At 46.5% G+C, this 21,055-nt stretch overlaps 1 protein-coding gene across 7 annotated transcripts in view; it reads right to left on the bottom strand.

Moving 5' to 3' along the window:
- FAT3 (FAT atypical cadherin 3) overlaps nt 1-21,055 on the bottom strand; it is a 735,917-nt gene that overhangs the window by 10,694 nt on the left and 704,168 nt on the right. For 4 of the 7 annotated variants that reach the window (XM_073662065.1, XM_073662062.1, XM_073662061.1 and 1 more), the window contains 6 exons: nt 12,325-12,793; nt 10,891-11,044; nt 8,078-8,733; nt 7,724-7,837; nt 4,316-4,375; nt 221-256 (listed from right to left, as the gene is read on the bottom strand). In XM_073662065.1, the coding sequence (XP_073518166.1) occupies nt 221-256; nt 4,316-4,375; nt 7,724-7,837; nt 8,078-8,733; nt 10,891-11,044; nt 12,325-12,793 (1,489 nt within the window). The remainder of the gene's footprint in view (nt 1-220; nt 257-4,315; nt 4,376-7,723; nt 7,838-8,077; nt 8,734-10,890; nt 11,045-12,324; nt 12,794-21,055) is intronic. The other 3 variants (XM_073662066.1, XM_073662068.1, XM_073662063.1) reach the window with 2 other exon arrangements.

The raw sequence follows: 21,055 nt of genomic DNA, 5'->3' as shown, positions 1-21,055 counted from the left end.
GATCGCTTATAAAGTTACTCAAACACAATAGCAGTTGGATTAGATAAAATGTTACCAGCATGCTAGGGGGTGGGTGGGAAATGTCAAGGGTGGGAGGTGGGAGAAGCAGGCGGGAGGAAAAGTCAAAGCTTGCAAAATGTCATTTTCACAAAAAAAAAATAAATGTTATGGGCACCAGACATGTTAACAAGGCAACTGAATCTGGGTTACAAAATGTCACCTCTGTTGTAATTCTGCCCTTGGTCCAATATCGGAGCTGTTTGGTTCGAGAGGAAAAAAAAAGAATAAAACTTACAATTCACAAGCATCAACGCAAAATATTCCACTTCACTGATACAAAACCAATAAAAAAAAGTTTAGAAATGTTGCAACAATTTTAATAATTTAGCTTTTTTTTTTCCATTTCTATTTTTTAACCAATTCATCCCATGTCATAGTTTAGGATTCATGACGTAACAATTCTTATTTTTTTTCATCAACGCATTTTAAATGCCCCATCTTTATCATTTTCCTGTCGACATAACTGTACGCGGGATTGTTTTTTGGCGGAAACAGTTATATTTTTTAATGCCATTTAAGCCATACATTTTTTTTTTCCTGGTATAAATAACACCTTAATTGTATTTTGGAATATGAATACACCAAATTTCTACGCGATTTGTAATGTTTTACTACTTCTGTGCAATAAAAATAAGATTTGGTACCCGATTAAATAAAAAAAAAACACCTGGTGGAAAAAAAAAAAGCACATGTCACTTCTTTAAAGCGTTTCCGGAACGCTCCAAACTATGAATTGTCCAATCAGAAGGCTGCAAAGCAAACATCAGAAAAAATAAACTCTTCAAAGATGCTTAAAAAAACTCTTTAAAACACACAAATCTCCTCCAAAAACTCCTCAAAGAAGCAGGTTCCACCAGAAAACGTGACATTTTTGATCAACTCGAAAAAATTTGGCGTGCATATTCCCTTTAGGCCAAGCTCCCACCGTGAGTACTTGGAGTGTTTTCTCCGCAGTATACTTTGGCGGGCAAAAAAAACGCAGTGTATTGGATTGATATAAATCTTATGCCCACTGAGCCTTCTCTTTACACTGTGACAATTAATCATCAAAAATGCACCAAATACTCATCGTGGGAACGCAGCCTAAATGCAATGTATTTCCTGTATCTTTTACGATCTAAGGTATATCTAGATTCTCTCATCCATTTTTTTTATTTTAGATTTTTTATTCTATTAAATATACACATGATTAAAGGGACGGCCATCTTATCTGAGCTGCTGATAGACACTTTACAGGAGTCACATGGACTATAAACAGCCACAGACAAAATCTTATTTAGTGACTTCTAGGAGAGTGTTGTGGGCATGTTCTGTGACCTAGGCAAAGGTTACTGTGTCGAAAAGGGGGAGAAGGTGAGCTGTGACATCACCTATTGTGTATGGTGGATCCTGTGTTATCTACTGTATATAGAGGTGTTATCAGTCACTGTACAGGAGGAGGAGGAGGTGAGCTGTGACATCACCTATTGTGAATGGTGGATCCTGTGTTATCTACTGTATATAGAGGTGTTATATGTCATTGTACAGGAGGAGGAGGAGGTGAGCTGTGATATCACCTATTGTGAAAGGTGGATCCTGTGTTATCTACTGTATATAGAGGTGTTATATGTCATTGTACAGGAGGAGGAGGTGAGCTGTAACATCATCTATTGTGTATGGTGGATCCTGTGTTATCTACTGTATATAGAGGTGTTATCAGTCACTGTACAGGAGGAGGAGGAGGTGAGCTGTGACATCACCTATTGTGAATGGTGGATCCTGTGTTATCTACTGTATATAGAGGTGTTATATGTCATTGTACAGGAGGAGGAGGTGAGCTGTGATATCACCTATTGTGAAAGGTGGATCCTGTGTTATCTACTGTATATAGAGGTGTTATATGTCATTGTACAGGAGGAGGAGGTGAACTGCAACATCATCTATTGTGTATGGTGGATCCTGTGTTATCTACTGTATATAGAGGCGTTATCAGTCATTGTACAGGAGGAGGAGGTGAGCTGTGACATCACCTATTGTGTATGGTGGATCCTGTGTTATCTACTGTATATAGAGGTGTTATCAGTCAGTGTACAGGAGGAGGAGGAGGTGAGCTGTGACATCACCTATTGTGAATGGTGGATCCTGTGTTATCTACTGTATATAGAGGTGTTATATGTCATTGTACAGGAGGAGGAGGTGAGCTGTGATATCACCTATTGTGAAAGGTGGATCCTGTGTTATCTACTGTATATAGAGGTGTTATATGTCATTGTACAGGAGGAGGAGGTGAGCTGTAACATCATCTATTGTGTATGGTGGATCCTGTGTTATCTACTGTATATAGAGGTGTTATCAGTCACTGTACAGGAGGAGGAGGAGGTGAGCTGTGACATCACCTATTGTGAATGGTGGATCCTGTGTTATCTACTGTATATAGAGGTGTTATATGTCATTGTACAGGAGGAGGAGGTGAGCTGTGATATCACCTATTGTGAAAGGTGGATCCTGTGTTATCTACTGTATATAGAGGTGTTATATGTCATTGTACAGGAGGAGGAGGTGAGCTGTAACATCATCTATTGTGTATGGTGGATCCTGTGTTATCTACTGTATATAGAGGCGTTATCAGTCATTGTACAGGAGGAGGTGAGCTGTGACATCACCTATTGTGTATGGTGGATCCTGTGTTATCTACTGTATATAGAGGTGTTATATGTCATTGTACAGGAGGAGGAGGTGAGCTGTGATATCACCTATTGTGAAAGGTGGATCCTGTGTTATCTACTGTATATAGAGGTGTTATATGTCATTGTACAGGAGGAGGAGGTGAGCTGTAACATCATCTATTGTGTATGGTGGATCCTGTGTTATCTACTGTATATAGAGGTGTTATCAGTCACTGTACAGGAGGAGGAGGAGGTGAGCTGTGACATTATCTATTTTGAATGGTGGATCCTGTGTTATCTACTGAATATAGAGGTGTTATCAGTCATTGTACAGGAGGAGGAGGAGTTGAGCTGTGATATCATTTATTGTAATGGTGGATCCTGAGTTATCCACATTTAAGTTTTATATCTCATTGCTATCCTGCCTGTGATGATAAGGAGTTGGCTACGGGGAATTGATCTCTACAGAAAAGAAAACATCAGCCTATTATGAAGCTCACAGTTAATACAGTTCACTCTCCCCAGTCCCACAAGATCGCTGCCTTGGAGTAACCCTGGACTCTGATCTCTCCTTCAAACCACACATCCAAGCCCTTTCCACTTCCTGCCGACTCCAACTCAAAAATATCTCCCGGATCCGCACATTTCTCAACCATGAATCTACAAAAACAATAGTGCACGCCCTCATCATCTCCCGCCTCAACTACTGCAACCTCCTGCTCTGTGGCCTCCCTCCTAACACTCTCTCACCCCTCCAATCTATCATAAACTCTGCTGGCTGACTAATCCACCTGTCCCCCCGCTATTCCCCGGCATCTCCTCCCTGTCAATCCCTTCACTGGCTCCCCATTACCCAGAGACTCCAGTTCAAAACCCTAACCATGGCATACAAAGCCATTCACGACATGTCTCCTCCTTATATCTGTGATCCAGTCTCCCGGTACTTACCTACACGCAACCTCCGATCCTCACAAGATCTTCTTCTCTGCTCCCCTCTTATCTCCTCCTCCCACAATCGCATACAAGATTTCTCCCGTGCATCCCCCCTTCTCTGAAACTCTGTACCCCAACACATCAGACTCTCGCCTACCATGGAAACCTTCAAAAGGAACCTGAAGACCCACCTCTTCCGACAAGCCTACAACCTTCAGTAACCCTCGCTCCACCATACCACTGCACGACCAGCTGTACCCTCACCTACTGTATCCTCACCCATCCCTTGTAGACTGTGAGCCCTCGCGGGCAGGGTCCTCGCTCCTCCTGTACCAGTCGCCGTCACATTTTGTTAAAGATCATTGTACGTGTTTTTGTATGTATACCCCTCTTTCACATGTAAAGCGCCATGGAATAAATGTCGCTATAATAATAATAATAATACAGAACTATTTTCCTGATATAGACAGTGACATAAAATATAAAAAAAAACACTGAATATTTAAAAAATATGTTAAACAAAACTATTTCATTTAGAATGTAGTTTAAAGTCACTTGAAATAAAATTTGCCATTTTTTTTGTATAGATTTAACGGTACAATGACGACAAACGATTCAGATTTACGACATTATCCATTTCATATAATAGGCAAAGTTTGCAGAAAAAGTGTAAATACCTTCGGTTTCAACATTATCAACAACATTGTTGACTAGATGAATGACAGTCACTATGGAAGCTTGTGGGAGGGAGAAAACGCAACACGGGAGGAAGGGAAAAAAGGGAGACAACAGAAAGGTTAGTATTACACCGCACTAACATGGTTACTGTATCAATCACCAGGTGTCACCGACACTTACGGTACAGTTCATGGCTAACATTCATGTGACGGTACAATTAATGAGCAGGACTGGATCACCCACAATCGGAGCAGGGTCAGACTGGAGAGACGTGGTCAATTATTTTAAGATACAACCCTCCATCTATATAGAGCATGGGCATATCCTAATTTTGTTCACCCTTGTACACACAGGAAATTTGATAAAAAAATATCTAATCGTTTAATTTTGCATTAAAGTAATAGATTCCAGAACAGCCTTTTAATGGGGTATTTATTGGGTGGACATTTGGGACTCACTTCGGCGAGGGTCCTCTGGTGGGCCAATCTGACTCTGTATCAGAACAAAATTTCCCAAATTTTTACTATTGAATTTTAGTTAAGTGATCTAGCAGTGGTCTACAATAGGCACACGGTGCCTCCATAATAGAAATCATAGTTAGTCGGTGGGGCGAGATTCTCTATACTTTTCGTAATTATGTCCCCTTTTTATTACCTCCTGAATGTTCATCCATACATTGCAGAACTACCTGATGCTGGATCATCCTGGGGCCAGGGGCAGGAATCCTCACTGCCCCATTTTCTTAGTTTGACCTATTTATGGCTTTGTCTGCTAGCAGTCTGCGGTCTTCTGGACGTATCTGGTCTGCCTGCGGCTTCCAGTACCTCTGCTACCTGCTCCTGGTCTTCCAGGACCTCTGCTACCTGTTTGCGGTCTCTGGTAACTCTGCTACCTGTCTGCAGTCTCTCGGATGTCTCCTGTCTGCCCTTGGATTCCAGTACCTTTGCTACCTTCTCCTGATCTTCCAGGACCTCTGCTACCTGTATGCGATCCCTCGGACATCTCCGGTCTGCCTGAGGCTTTCAGTGTCTCTGCTACCTGTTTGCGGTTTCTGCTAACTCTGCTATCTGTCTGCAGTCTCTCAGATGTCTCCTGTCTGCCTGCAGCTTCCAGTACCTCTGCTACCTGCTCCTGGTCTTTCAGGACCTTTGCTACCTGTTTGTGGTTTCCCGGACATCGCTGGTCTGCTTCCAGTACCTCTTCTACCTGCTCCTAATCTTCCAGGACCTCTTATACCTGTCTGCGGTCACCTGGACATCTCCGGTCTGCCTGAGGCTTTCACTGTCTCTGTTACCTGTTTGCGGTCTCCAGTACCTCTGCTACCTGTCTGTGGTCTTTCGGATGTCCCTGTCTGCCTGCGGCTTCCAGTACCTCTGCTACCTGCTCCTGGTCCTCCCAGACCTCTGCTACCTGTCTGCGATCTCCAGTACATCTCCGGTCTGCCTGCGGCTTTCAGTGTCTCTGCTACCTGTCTGTGGTATTTCAGATATCTCTGGTCTGCCTGCGGCTTCCAGTGTCTCTGCTACCGTCTACAGTACCTCTCCTACCTGTCTGTGGTATTTCAGATATCTCTGGTCTGCCTGCGGCTTCCAGTGTCTCTGCTACCTGTCTGTGGTATTTCAGATATCTCCGGTCTGCCTGCGGCTTTCAGTGTCTCTGCTACCTGTCTGTGGTATTTCAGATATCTCCGGTCTGCCTGCGGCTTTCAGTGTCTCTGCTACCTGTCTGTGGTATTTCAGATATCTCTGGTCTGCCTGCGGCTTCCAGTGTCTCTGCTACCGTCTACAGTACCTCTCCTACCTGTCTCCAGTCTTTCAGATGTCTCCTGTCTGCCTACGGCATCCAGTACCTCTGCTACCTGTTTCCCACATGCTTCATCTCTCTGCTGCACCGTTGCCCATGGCCTGTGTGTCTACCAGACCTTGGGCTTTGAGGATCCATATCTCCTATTGAGCATGACATTTGGTAGTACCTGGGAAATTTGCCAACTCTTCTGTGAGTCAGGGAGGTCTCTACTTCTTCCTGGTCGTTTCGGGAAAGTTGACAAATAAGTGTTACTTCCCTTGAAATTAGCCTCAGTGTGTAGGAAAAGCTGAAACTGAACCTTATTCTGGACAAGTAATATAAGATTTTCCAACTTAGAAACTGTCAGGACTTCAGCACTTGTTGAATTCGAGAAAGTCCTGGATACAAACCTCTATATTTTAACTAGAAAAATCTGTATACAAGATTATACATTTTCCCTAGCGGCTTATGAAACTCATCTTTCCTCCTCTGTTTTGATGGATTTTATGATTAGTTTAAAAGAGAAACAGAAATATCACAGAAATATTACATCCAGAAGGTGGTGAAAAGAAAGCTATAGCTGAAGAGAAGTCAGAGAAAAAAAACGAATTATTTGGCAACTTAATACACAATATCATCACCTGCTATAGAATATTCTAATCGCTGTCATTAAAGGGGGTTGTCCATATGGATTACTTATCTACAAGCTAGTTCATCAAGAGCAGATTGATGGCGATCCAACACCCCCAGTGATCAGCTGTTAGCAGGTCCTGGGCTGGCCGGAAGTAAGACATGTACAGAGCCAGAACAGCGTACCATGTAGTGGCCATTCTCATGTACTGCACCTCAGCTCCTATAGAAGCGAATGTAATCTGAGCTGCAGTACCGATAACGGCCACTATACGGTGTATGGAGCCGTGATGTAGTGGCTTTGTCTACAATGCAGAGGGAGTTGCAAACAGCTGATTGTTAGAGGTGTTTGATATTTATGACCTGTCCTAAAAACAGGCCATCAATCTATAAATCCAGGACAATCCCTTTTAAGGCCATCATTTTTTTTTTTACATGAAAATGTATCGCTGGTCCCATCAGTCTTCGTTAACGGTCGTGAATTCATGGCATGCCAACCATTCGTATATGAGTGCTGCAGTCAATCACTGTCCTCAGCATCATGGCTGCTTTGCACAAATTGAGAAGGAACTACAAGTTCACCAAACCTGTGTGATCGTGGCACGTTTTTTATATTGAAAAGTTTGCATGTTTGTAATTGCCACTAGAGGGAGCCATAAGGATTTATATGCCTCCCATTGAACTCAATAATGAATAGACCTGCACTGAACTCCCCCTAGTGGTGGCATATAGAAGCATAACATTTAACACCATATTTTCTTCAGAATAGCTCAGAGGTGATGAGATATACCAGAAAACATCTCTAAATGTGACCCGACCCTGAGGTCATGGAAGAATAAGACAAAAATTACAACCTACTTATTGCACTAGTAAATATGAACAGAAAATGTGTCCTCGGATAAAGCTGAGAGTTTCCTGGAAACAGGTCCTCGAGATAAAAGAGTTGAAATTGTAACATCAAAATGAAGAGGACGCAGATGTGGAGTCCTTACCATTGTCATCTCCTGAATCCGACTGGAAGGAGTTCAAGGACTGGTTCTCTGAATTGTTCCCCTTTGTGTTCCCCACAAAACAAGTCATTTCTTCTGCTGCTTCCAGTCCTTTACCTTGAGATACAAAAATAAAACCCCACAAAAAATGATTATTTTACATCGACCCCATCAGTCACCCCCATTACCAGAGTTCAATGTTGGCCTCAATTCTACAGAAGAACATCAATGAATGTGATTTTGCAGCATTATTAACCGTGTGGTGACTGTGAACCCACTACAAGCCTCATGATAGATCAATAATGAGATGGATAGATACATAGACGAACAGATAGATAGATGGAGAGATATACTTACAATCGTTTCCTGAATCCCAAGGTGATTTTCTGATGGAGTCACAGTCAGATCGACATGGGGATACTGATGGCATATTGGGGGCCACGCTGCACACCACCACTCCTCTTCGAGCTGTAAGAATCCTAGGTGACTCTGGGTGGAAGGTTGTCATCTCCTGATGTTCCACCCCAAGTCCATCCACCATCTTATCTAAGTTATTCCTAGATTCGCTCTGGAAACAAGGAGTGTAGGCCATGGGTCGTACAGGAACTTGAGGAGGACCAACCTCTTGATAGATATTTCTACTGTCTCCCCCACCTCGGAGATTCTTAAACTGTATCCCATTGGTTTTATTGAGTAATGCCGCTGTGGCTGGGTCTTGAACCAGGGTGATGTTGTTACGGGAGTAATTTTTTCGGAAAACTTTTTTGCGGAACACAATGAAAAGGATGATGAGGACAAATATAACAAAAAGCACCACTGCAATCCCAATGAGCTCCTCTTTGCCAACATAAGAATGCCCAGCTTGAATGTTGGGAACCACCACAGGTCTGAGACCACAATACTGTCCAACGTAGCCATGAGTGCAATTACAGAAAAACGACCCAAAGGTATTGATGCATGTGCCGCCATTTTCACAGTCTTCTCGTTCACATTCATTAATATCCTCTTCACATCTACAGAGACATTTATCAAATGAGAGATTGGTTACTGATAGACTCTCGACACAGGTCAAGAAGAGATCGGTTACAGATAGATCCTCAAAACTGGCCAAGAGAAGATCAGTTACTGATAGACCCTCAACATTGGTCAAAAGGAGATCAGTTACTGATGGACCCTCAACACTCGTCAAGAAGAGATCAGTTACTGATATTAGCATAACACTGGTCAAGGAGAGATCGGTTACTGATAGATCTTCTTCAACACTGGGCAAAAGGAGGTCAGTTACTGATGCACCCTCAACACTGGTTAAGAGGAGATCAGTTACTGATGGACCATCAACAATGGTCAAGAGAAGATCACAAGAGGAGATCAATTACTGATGGACCCTCGTCATTGGTCAAGAAGAGATCAGTTACTGATGGATCCATAACGCTGGTCAAAAAAAGATCAGTTATTGATGCACTCTCAACACTGCTCAAGAAGAGATCAGGTACTGATAGATCTTCGTCGCTGGTTAAGAAAAGAACAGATACTGATGTCAACTCAACACTGGTTAAAAAGCGATCAGTTACTGATGAACCCTAGACATAATTCAAGAAGACATTGACGGGGTTTCCTTATGAACACAACCCCTGAAGGACCCATAACAGTAGTCAAGAGGAGATCAGTTACTGATGGACCCTCGATACTGGTCAAGAGATCAATTACTGATGCACCCTAAAGACTGGTCAAGAAGAGATCGGTTACTGATGGACCCTCAACACTGGTCAAGAGGAGATCAATTACTGATGCACCCTCAAGGCTGGTCAAGAAGAGATCAGTGACTGATGGAGCCTCGATACTGGTCAAGAGGAGATCAATTACTGATGCCCCCTAAAGACTGGTCAAGAAGAGATCGGTTACTGATGGACCCTCAACACTGGTCAAGAGGAGATCAATTACTGATGCACCCTCAAGGCTGGTCAAGAAGAGATCAGTGACTGATGGAGCCTCGATACTGGTCAAGAGGAGATCAATTACTGATGCCCCCTAAAGACTGGTCAAGAAGAGATCAGTTACTGATGGACCCTAAAGACTGGTCAAGAAGAGATCAGTTACTGATGGACTCTCGATACTGGTCAAGAAGAGATCAGTTACTGATACCCCCTAAAGACTGGTCAAGAAGAGATCGGTTACTGATGGACCCTCGACACTGGTCAAGAAGAGATCGGTTACTGATGGACCCTCGACACTGGTCAAGAGGAGATCAATTACTGATGCACCCTAAAGACTGGTCAAGAAGAGATCAGTTACTGATGGACCCTCAACACTGGTCATGAAGACATTAAAAAGTTGTCCTAGGAACACAACCCTTCTCCGTGTGTCCTATTAGGGCAGGTTGTAGATTGGGAACCCTTCTCTATCAGAGCAGAGAGCTGCAAACAGAGGTGGACCCAGCTGTCCATGTGTTACATGGTTTGCAGCTACAGAAGAAATTATCCATTTCTGCAGTTATTGACTAATTGGACAATGCTTATAACAAAAGGCTCACTAGACAATACGCCGATCACAAAGTGTTCCCCAGCTGGGATCTCCAGTGATCAACTGTGATCCATGCAAAGAACTGGTTGTAATGCCAGTTTTTGAAGGGCCGAATTGGGGAACAAGCATTGCTAGGAACACTTGAAGTTGCAAACTTCCACTGGACTGTCATAGCGATCTCACTGATGAATCTCAGTTAACTCAATTTTCAGCCAGCAGTGAAAGTGCAATTTGGAGACTATAGAATGCAAAGGGTACAAAAGTTTTAATGAAACCCAAATGCAAAATATATTTTTAGCCCCAATTACGTACATTTATGAAAATCATTACCCATAAAAAGATGGACATCTCCAGCCTTTAAATTAATTGGTGCAATGTTGGATTCCTATGACCACCACTAGGGGGAGCACACTGAATACAGACTTCATAGTGAGATCAGTTAAGCTTTATTATATCATACGCAGCTCCACCTAGTGGTTACAACAGGTAGTCAAGATTTTATCATATCACTCTGAATTTGGGGATTTTTAGCTCTGTATTACAATAACAAAGCAATATATTATGAAATTAGTGTAAAAAAAGACCAAAGATCATAGTCTCACTTAGTGCGCTGGCACCCTGCAGCGCTGGTCACGTCCATCGCTACTTACGTTAACCCCCTCAGACCCGTCCTGCAGGTGCAGATGAACGAATTCCCCATTGGATCACAACTCCCACCGTTTCGGCATGGATTTGGGAAGCACGCTGTGATCTCAGACTCGCAGTTTTTGCCGATGTACTGGGAAGGACAAGTGCACTGGTATCCTGTGCAGAAAAAAGGAAAAATACGAGTTTACATAGGACTGCCTAAAACATCAAAATCAATATATTACCATGGTGGATAAAAGGAACAGCTAATAGACAAATTCAGCTCTGCTACATCTGTATATTCCCACCTTTACTTAATGTAATCTTACAAGAACAATTACTAATAGTTGCCCAAAATGTATCAAAACGGTGCAGATGGCATGAAATGTTTGGCACAATGCACTAAGCATGCTTCTCTCACTATAACTTCCTTTATTACCTAATAGGATTTTAATATACGTGCAGCCTTGTCTTCTCTTACTATACTGGTGCAGACATAATACACATACTACAGAGCTAACGACTCCAGCTCTGCTACATGCTGTGTACGCCATCAACTCCACTGTGCAGCAGAAAGAATCTGCAGCTATTCTGCTTCATTACATGACACAACAGTGCCACCTGCTGTCAGGACAGTGGTATTACACAGGAGGAAACTGACAAGCTCAACCTGACAGTCATCTGACATTATGGAAGAGTTTCCCTGCGATCATAATACAATTATTCATTACAACTTATTCCTGATTACAGAAAGAGAAGAGTGTCAGTGATGAAAAGAGAAGCAACTGGCTAATATTACTATTTACAGCAGCAACGTGGACTGCAGATAGCAATGTATGACATTGTACAGGAGGGGGAGGAGGTGAGCTGTGACATCACTTATTGTGAATGGTGGATCCTGTGTTATCTACTGTATATAGAGGTGTTATCAGTCATTGTAATCCTGTAAGTGATGATAATGAACCTGATGAAATCCTTTCCTGAAAGAACAGGAACTATGGCACCCATTCATTAATGTTATTATGCCAAAATTCTGCAGTAAATCGCTTTGAAAGGTTACAAAATGTTGTGAGTTCTGACAGTTTTATGATAGATTGGCCCCGCACCGCCCAGATGAGTGCAGCTGGGGAGGGACGGGGGCGTCTAATTCATGACGAGAGGTGGATTTCCTTATGCAGAAATCAGGGACTGGAGTAAGATTTGTGGAGAGGCGCATGTAGGCGCACACATGCACACCTCTGCCTCCATCGTGAACAATGCAGATCTCGATGAATCGGGGCCTAGGATTCTATAAAAGCCCTAGTAGACGAGTTGAAAAATTAAAAAAATTCGATTTTTTTTATTATTTGTTAATACAAGTTGTGATATGTAAAAAAAAACCAATGTTTAGACTGAAATAATTGGGCAAAGTGATAATGGATAATAAAAGGATACAAGCTGCAGTAATGTGTGCTTACCACCAGATGGCACACTGGTACAGCTGCCTCCGTTCTGGCACGGCTTCCGTTCACAAGCATCAGGGTAGAGCACGCAGCCAAGCTTTAATTCAGTCAAGCCGACCACTTCTGCGAAGCTGCTCCTCTTGTTTTGAAGTGGCAGTTCATTGTTATTCAAGATGACTGAATCCAGACATCCCTGGAAGCCTCCCAGGACCTGCGTGCTCCTCTTGTCCGTCAGGCTTCGGACATTTTCCACTTGCACCTGGGCTCCAAAATAAATAGAGCTATCGGTGCTGAGGGTCTGGTAGTAGAGGGGCGCCTTTCGACGCTCCACGTAGCTATCATCCAGTGACAAGCTTGTGAAATTCCGGTTCAGCTCCAAAAACACAGAGTGCCAGTTCCCATCATTAACCGTCCGGCCAGAAATTCCCAGGATTCCTGGACCGCTGCCACAGTCCAATTGGAACCACAGCTTACCGTCCACAATCTGCAGAAAGACACAAAGAGTCAGCGCGTGAAAGGCCGCCATCCCCCCAACATCGGAAACCATCGGGCTGCGGGGTACAAGACATGGCGGATATGGGGGCTGCATTGATGTGTAGCTGGACGCTGCCGTTTCATTTTCTAGACCTTAGATATGAACGTAACTTCTCTCCTGCACCTGAAATAATGATTTTGGGGGGAGGATGGATGAATATTGTAGATTGAAGCCCCTGGAATCCAATTCCCAATATGTAACACCTACCCTGTGCCAAACCTCCCGGATCCTGCAGGACAGTCTCAGACCTGGGAAGCTGCTCCACTATTCCAGGATGTCCCGGATTCAGCAGGACAGTCTCAGACCTGGGAAGCTGCTCCACTATTCCAAGATGTCCCGGATCCAGCAGGGCAGTCTCAGACCTGGGAAGCTGCTCCACTATTCCAAGATGTCCCAGATCCAGCAGGACAGTCTCAGACCTGGGAAGCTGCTCCACTATTCCAGGATGTCCCGGATCCAGCAGGGCAGTCTCAGACCTGGGAAGCTGCTCCACTATTCCAGGATGTCCCGGATCCAGCAGGACAGTCTCAGACCTGGGAAGCTGCTCCACTATTCCAAGATGTCCCGGATCCAGCAGGACAGTCTCAGACCTGGGAAGCTGCTCCACTATTCCAGGATGTCCCGGATCCAGCAGGGCAGTCTCAGACCTGGGAAGCTGCTCTACTATTCCAGGATGTCCCGGATCCAGCAGGGCTGTCTCAGACCTGGGAAGCTGCTCTACTATTCCAGGATGTCCCGGATCCAGCAGGGCAGTCTCAGACCTGGGAAGCTGCTCCACTATTCCAGGATGTCCCGGATCCAGCAGGACAGTCTCAGACCTGGGAAGCTGCTCCACTATTCCAGGATGTCGTCAGTATGTCCTGATTTCAACTGCATCGGTGTCCTCAGGACATAGGGACGGCTGGATACAATGGTGGAGAATGGAGCCGCCGGCTCCCTGCTCCACCATTCAGTCTGTGCAGCAGGAGCAATGATGTCCCTAAATCACGTCAGCTGAGTGGAGCCACTCACATCACAAAGCAGAGAAGCATGTCCAAGGATCGGGGCTAGGTGAGTACTATTTTTTTTATTAGATGGGTATCATAATCTGAGGGTCATTGAGGAAGCATTATAATGTACCGTGTGGGCATTATGATGTGTGGGGGGCACTATAATGTATGGGGATCACTATGTGAGCATCATAATGTGTGGTGGGGTACTGTAGGAGCATCAGAGTGTGTAGGGGCATCATAATGTGTAGGGTAGACTCGGGACATCATACTGTGTGGGGGAGACTAGGAGGCATCATACTGTGTGAAACATCATAATGTGTGGGGGAAACTGTGGGGGCATCATAATATGTGAGGGAGACTATGGGGACATCACACTTTGTGGGGGAGACTCCAGGACATCATACTGTGTGAAACATAATGTATGGGGGGCACAATGAGGCATAATATTGTGTGAAATATCATAGTTTGTGGGGAAACTGTGGGGGCATCATAATATGTGGGAGACTCTGGGGACATCATACTGCGTGAAACATAATGTATGGGGAGCACCACGAGGCATCATAATGTGTGAAATATCATAATGTATGAGGGGCACTATGAGGCATCATACTGTGTGAAACATCATAATATATCTGGGGGCACTGTGGGGGCATAATAAGGTGTGGGGGCATCATAATGTGTGGGGTGGTCATCATTATGTGTGGTGGAGCACCGAAGGGGCATCATAATGTTTGTGTTGACACTGTTGGAGCAGCAAAATGTATGTTTTTGTGGGGTATTTCATAACGTGTGGTGGTGGGGGGGCATTATAATGTGTAGAGACACACCGTGGTGGCACCATAATGTGTGGGGAGACTATGGGGGCCCAATACTGTGTGGAAGCACCATAATATGTCTGGGGGGTTCATACCATGGCTGGAAGCATCACACTGTATGGGGATTCCCTAGGACTAGATGCCATTAAGAATGCTGCCCAGTGTAAAGAAATAGTAGGGTCCCAAGACAAGGAGGGATTTTGGTCATCCTTTATGTGTTTTCTATTTTTTGGGGGGCTGGGAAATTTCACATGAAAATTAGAGTCATTCATTTCATATTCACTTTTTCTTTCACTCAGAAAATTGGGGCAATGATAGGAACCAATCAGAATCCCAGTCCAGCAGCGATCTGACGACTGGTATCGGTGACGTTGCCACATTACTGCGTCTTAATATATAAGGACTGTGCCAGAAGATACAGACTATAGATCCAGCTGGGCGGATCATTCTACCGCTCATTGGTTCCTCGGTATATTTCATGTTTCTAGTGACTGGAGACGTCATCATTCCCCTTTCCCCCAGTAATGGCAGATTAGAGGGGTCCGACAGAACCTGTTCCTGATTCCTGAATAGCACAATACACGACTGGTGTGAGGGTCAGTGGTCACCGATGACGAGGGGGCCATCAAGAGTTGCGAGTCCCACCATAACTTGGTGTAAGATCTGTACCAGAAATGGCAAATGCCACCTGACTGCTGGGCATGATTGTGGCATCCTCAACACCCCCTACAGATGCCCTCCACCCCAAAATCTCATTGATCCAAAATGTCATGAAGGACATTGGTGGTTGGGTTCCTTGACTGACAGGCGTGTAGAACCTTCTGTGTAAGCCATAGGAGCTAGAGAAGGATATCCAGGAGATTCCGATCTGCGATCTCCTCCCCTTTTCAGGCCCATTCCGCGCCCTATTACCCACCCCATTATTGTTGGTAGAGATGCCTTCTGAGGATCATTCTGGCGTCAAGCACAGGACGCTGCTTTCCAGAAGAATTTGCCAACTTTCCTCAGACCCTGGACGGTCTTCCCTTTCTCCGAAGCCTCCGGAGCTTAAAGGGGTTGCATGAGATTAGAAAAACATGGGGCACCATTGACCACAAACAGCACCACTCTTATCCACAGGTTGTGCGTGGTATTGAAGCTCAGCCCTGTTTACTTCAATAGGACCAAGCTGCAATACCACATATAACCTGCGGACCAGAGACGGGCTGTTTGTGAAAAAGAAAGCAGATAGGTTTTTGGGTTTTGTTTTTTTTTTCATCTCATCCATTTGCTTTCTGGTTATGGCTTATTATAAGTGCAGACCCTGAATCTTACAGAGTTCCCCTTTAAAAACCTTATTTTGGGTATCGTCCTATATCGTTTTCTTTAAATTGCTTTACCCACCATGGTGGGTGGAAACTGGGCAAAATGCCCTATGCAACCATTTCTTAGGATGAAAACTGTGAGCAAACTAAACCTATCAAAATTATTTAGAGGTGTATGGCGGCATTATTTAGGAACTGAGCTGCTGTATTACAAGGGAATTATAGGGCAGAATCATGTGAGATCTTTAGAGCAGTCTTGCATATTGCATGTCGTGTGTTATATGTGCTGTATGTGGCGGTATTATGTGGGATCTTTAGAGGATTACTATGTGCATACTGCATATTGTGTGCTATATGATGGTATTATGGAAGCTGTATATGGTGGCATTATATGGGATCTTTACAGGAGTTTTAGGTATATACGGCATTTTGTGTTCTATACGGTGGTATTATGTGGGCTGTATAGGGCGGTATTATGTAGGAAGTTTAAAGGTGTTTTCTGCATAATTGGCCTATTGTATGATATATAGTGGTATTATGTGGGCTGTATATGGCCGTATTATGTGTATTATACGGGATCTATAGAGTAGTATTTATGGGCTTACTGCATATTGTGTGATATACAGTGGTATGATGTGGGCTGTATATGGCAGTATTATATGGGATCTTTACAGGAGTTTTAGGTATATACGGCATATTGTGTGCTTTACGGTGGTATTATGTGTGCTGTATATGGCCGTTTTATTTAATGGTACCTTTACGGGAGTTTTAGGTATATAAGGCATATTGTGTGCTATATGGTGGTGTTATGTGGGCAGTATATGACGTTATTATTTTGGTATTTCATGGCGGTATTACGTAGGGAAAGGAAGATACTTCCCAGAGACACATTTTCTATAAATTTGGCCCTAACTTGAAAAGGTTTATTCCCTATCAATAGGGGGCAACTCCCCGATCACGTTGGATCCCGACCGATCCTGAAAATGGGGTCCTGAAGAGCCCGTCTGCTCTGGTTCGATTCGTGGTTGGACCCCAGACAGGATAGGATTCTAAACTTATCATAAACCCTTTAAAGAGATATCTGAACTTGAGCCCAAATCACTTCTTGCTGTCAATGAATGACACCTGGTCATGCGATGGTCGCACATATATACGGCAAAAGAAAGCACTGATAACTGTACCGAAAAAAGTCTTCACGTGTGTGAACAGCACCTGATCGGGCCTCATATTATTCTTCTTCAACGACAGCAAGCAGAAATTTCCAAAACTATACTATTTTGGAAAATAAAGCTGGTTACTTGTACAATCTAAATGGAAAAAAAAAAGCAGTTTCATCCCGCCACCTCCCATATTATCTATCTGCAGACCCTAAAAGACGCCCCCCCACGTCGGCTTCTGAATATTACCTGCCTATTCTGTAAAGCACATGATAAAACTACCTTAGGGAGGACATGAGCCGCACCGGGCCGTCTGTAAGTCCATATACTTAATGCCTACAAGATGTCAGGGGGATTGTGTGGACTTTATGGCGGGTGGATCTAATTAAAATGTTGCTTGTTTCACGACTGGGAGCCGCTCCAAGCTGCGAGATTTGCCAACGTACAGTAGAAAAAAAAATGGCTGAAGTACCGATAATAAGAACGCGGGATAACACATCTCCTTAACGTCCTGCCAGACTCCATTCACCGCACCGACGAGGAGTAAAGACTCCGGCCGTGGCCAAAGATGAAGGTGATTTCACTACAAATTAGGAATCCGGCCGAGAGGCTCTAATCTCATTATACTCCGTAACCTCGCTCATTTCTCCAGCAGATGTTGGGAGCGAGGCCACAACCCTTTCCATATGTTCCCGAAAGATTTCCCAAGAAAATGTGTCAGGCCGGCAGGGCATCTTGCTTCATTCAAGTGATGAGGAGGAAAAATGACTTACAGATTGTCTTACGTATCCTGTGGGTTTCTGGTAGTGCAGGTTGGGAGGTAATTAAAGGGTTATTCCCGAAATAATAAATGATAGTGGAAGCAGCGCGCTCCTAGAGACCAGGGGAGCAGCACGTTCCTAGAGACCAGGGGAGCAGTGCGCTCCTAGAGACCAGGGGAGCAGTGCGCTCCTAGAGACCAGGGGAGCAGTGCGCTCCTAGAGACCAGGGGAGCAGTGCGCTCCTAGAGACCAGGGGAGCAGCGCGCTCCTAGAGACCAGGGGAGCAGTGCGCTCCTAGAGACCAGGGGAGCAGTGCGCTCCTAGAGACCAGGGGAGCAGTGCGCTCCTAGAGACCAGGGGAGCAGTGCGCTCCTAGAGACCAGGGGAGCAGTGCGCTCCTAGAGACCAGGGGAGCAGTGCGCTCCTAGAGACCAGGGGAGCAGTGCGCTCCTAGAGACCAGGGGAGCAGCGCGCTCCTAGAGACCAGGGGAGCAGTGCGCTCCTAGAGACCAGGGGAGCAGTGCGCTCCTAGAGACCAGGGGAGCAGTGCGCTCCTAGAGACCAGGGGAGCAGTGCGCTCCTAGAGACCAGGGGAGCAGCGCGCTCCTAGAGACCAGGGGAGCAGTGCGCTCCTAGAGACCAGGGGAGCAGCGCGCTCCTAGAGACCAGGGGAGCAGTGCGCTCCTAGAGACCAGGGGAGTAGCGCGCTCCAAGAGACCAGGGGAGCAGTGCGCTCCTAGAAACAGAGAGCAGTGCGCTCCTAGAGACAGGGAGCAGCGCGTTCCTAGAGACCAGGGGAGCAGAGCGCTCCTAGAAACAGAGAGCAGTGCGCTCCTAGAGACAGGGAGCAGCGCGTTCCTAGAGACCAGGGGAGCAGAGTGCTCCTAGAAACAGAGAGCAGTGTGCTCCTAGAGACAGGGAGTAGCGCGTTCCTAGAGACCAGGGGAGCAGAGCGCTCCTAGAGACAGGGAGCAGCGCGTTCCTAGAGACCAGGGGAGCAGAGCGCTCCTAGAAACAGAGAGCAGTGCGCTCCTAGAGACAGGGAGCAGCGCGTTCCTAGAGACCAGGGGAGCAGAGTGCTCCTAGAGACAGGGAGTAGCGCGTTCCTAGAGACCAGGGGAGCAGAGCGCTCCTAGAGACCAGGGGAGCAGAGCGCTCCTAGAAACAGAGAGCATTGCGCTCCTAGAGACAGGGAGCAGTGCGCTCCTAGAAACAGAGAGCAGTGCGCTCCTAGAGACAGGGAGTAGTGCGCTCCTAGAGACCAGGGGAGCAGAGCGCTCCTAGAGACCAGGGGAGCAGAGCGCTCCTAGAAACAGAGAGCAGTGCGCTCCTAGAGACAGGGAGCAGCGCGTTCCTAGAGACCAGGGGAGCAGAGCGCTCCTAGAAACAGAGAGCAGTGCGCTCCTAGAGACCAGGGGAGCAGAGCGCTCCTAGAAACAGAGAGCAGTGCGCTCCTAGAGACAGGGAGCAGCGCGTTCCTAGAGACCAGGGGAGCAGAGCGCTCCTAGAAACAGAGAGCAGTGCGCTCCTAGAGACAGGGAGCAGCGCGTTCCTAGAGACCAGGGGAGCAGAGCGCTCCTAGAAACAGAGAGCAGTGCGCTCCTAGAGACAGGGAGTAGTGCGCTCCTAGAGACCAGGGGAGCAGTGCGCTCCTAGAGACAGGGAGCAGTGTGCTTCTAGAGACAGGGAGCAGTGCACTCCTAGAGACAGGGAGCAGTGCGCTTCTAGAGTCGGGGGAGCAGTGCCCTCCTAGAGACCAGGGGAGCAGTGCGCTCCTAGAGACAGGGAGCAGTGCGCTTCTAGAGACAGGGAGCAGTGCACTCCTAGAGACAGGGAGCAGTGCGCTCCTAGAGACCAGGGGAGCAGTGCGCTCCTAGAGACAGGGAGCAGTGCGCTTCTAGAGACAGGGAGCAGTGCACTCCTAGAGACAGGGAGCAGTGTGCTCCTAGAGTCGGGGGAGCAGTGCGCTCCTAGAGACCAGGGGAGCAGTGCGCTCCTAGATACCAGGGGAGCAGTGCGCTCCTATAGACCAGGGGAGCAGTGCGCTCCTAGAGACCAGGGGAGCAGTGCGCTCCTAGAGACAGGGAGCAGTGCGCTCCTAGAGACAGGGAGCAGCGCGCTCCTAGAGACCAGGGGAGCAGTGCGTTCCTAGAGACAGGGAGCAGTGCGCTCCTAGAGACCAGGGGAGCAGTGCGCTCCTAGAGACAGGGAGCAGTGCGCTCCTAGAGACCAGGGGAGCAGTGCGCTCCTAGAGACCAGGGGAGCAGTGCGCTCCTAGAGACAGGGAGCAGAGCGCTCCTAGAGACCAGGGGAGCAGTGCGCTCCTAGAGACAGGGAGCAGTGCGCTCCTAGAGACCAGGGGAGCAGTGCGCTCCTAGAGACCAGGGGAGCAGTGCGCTCCTAGAGACCAGGGGAGCAGTGCGCTCCTAGAGACCAGGGGAGCAGTGCGCTCCTAGAGACCAGGGGAGCAGTGCGCTCCTAGAGACAGGGAGCAGTGCGTTCCTAGAGACAGGGGAGCAGAGCGCTCCTAGAGACAGGGGAGCAGAGCGCTCCTAGAGACAGGGAGCAGTGCGCTCCTAGAGACAAGGAGCAGCGCGCTCCTAGAGACCAGGGGAGCAGTGCGCTCCTAGAAACAGGGAGCAGTGCGCTCCTAGAGACAGGGAGCAGAGCGCTTCTAGAGACAGGGAGCAGTGCGCTCCTAGAGACAGGGAGCAGAGCGCTTCTAGAGACAGGGAGCAGTGCACTCCTAGAGTCGGGAAAGCAGGGCGTTCCTAGAGACAGGCAGCAGTGCGCTCCTAGAGACAGGGAGCAGTGCGCTCCTAGAGTCAGGGAAGCAGCGCGTTCCTAGAGACAGGGGAGCAGTGCGCTCCAAGTGTGGCACCCCTGAGGGTTCGACTGCCGCAGGAATGCTGCACTTCTCTAATGGAGTGTGGTGTTCCTCCTCTGAGGTATGGCCAGTGTGATAGTCGTGACCCAGCCTTGCATCCAACACCACACTTCTCCACCAGATGGAGCTAGTATGCACTAGGTGCTGCTCCCCTGGTTTCAGGGAGACTGGGGAACACAAAGTGGTAGGAACCAGTTAGTGGGTGTGGGTGGAGGACTTACAAGTTGGTTACACTTTAGATTTCATATTTAATAAAAAGCCATCTTTGGTCTTGGTCCTAAGTCGTCGGTTCTAG

This window comes from Phyllobates terribilis, unplaced genomic scaffold (genome assembly GCF_046119375.1).
Source record: "Phyllobates terribilis strain yellow unplaced genomic scaffold, ASM4611937v1 Scaffold_2__4_contigs__length_985480577, whole genome shotgun sequence".
Lineage (NCBI taxonomy): Eukaryota > Metazoa > Chordata > Amphibia > Anura > Dendrobatidae > Phyllobates > Phyllobates terribilis.
The sequence above is the reverse complement of the archived record's forward strand: the minus strand, read 5'-3'. Positions and strand labels throughout refer to the sequence as shown.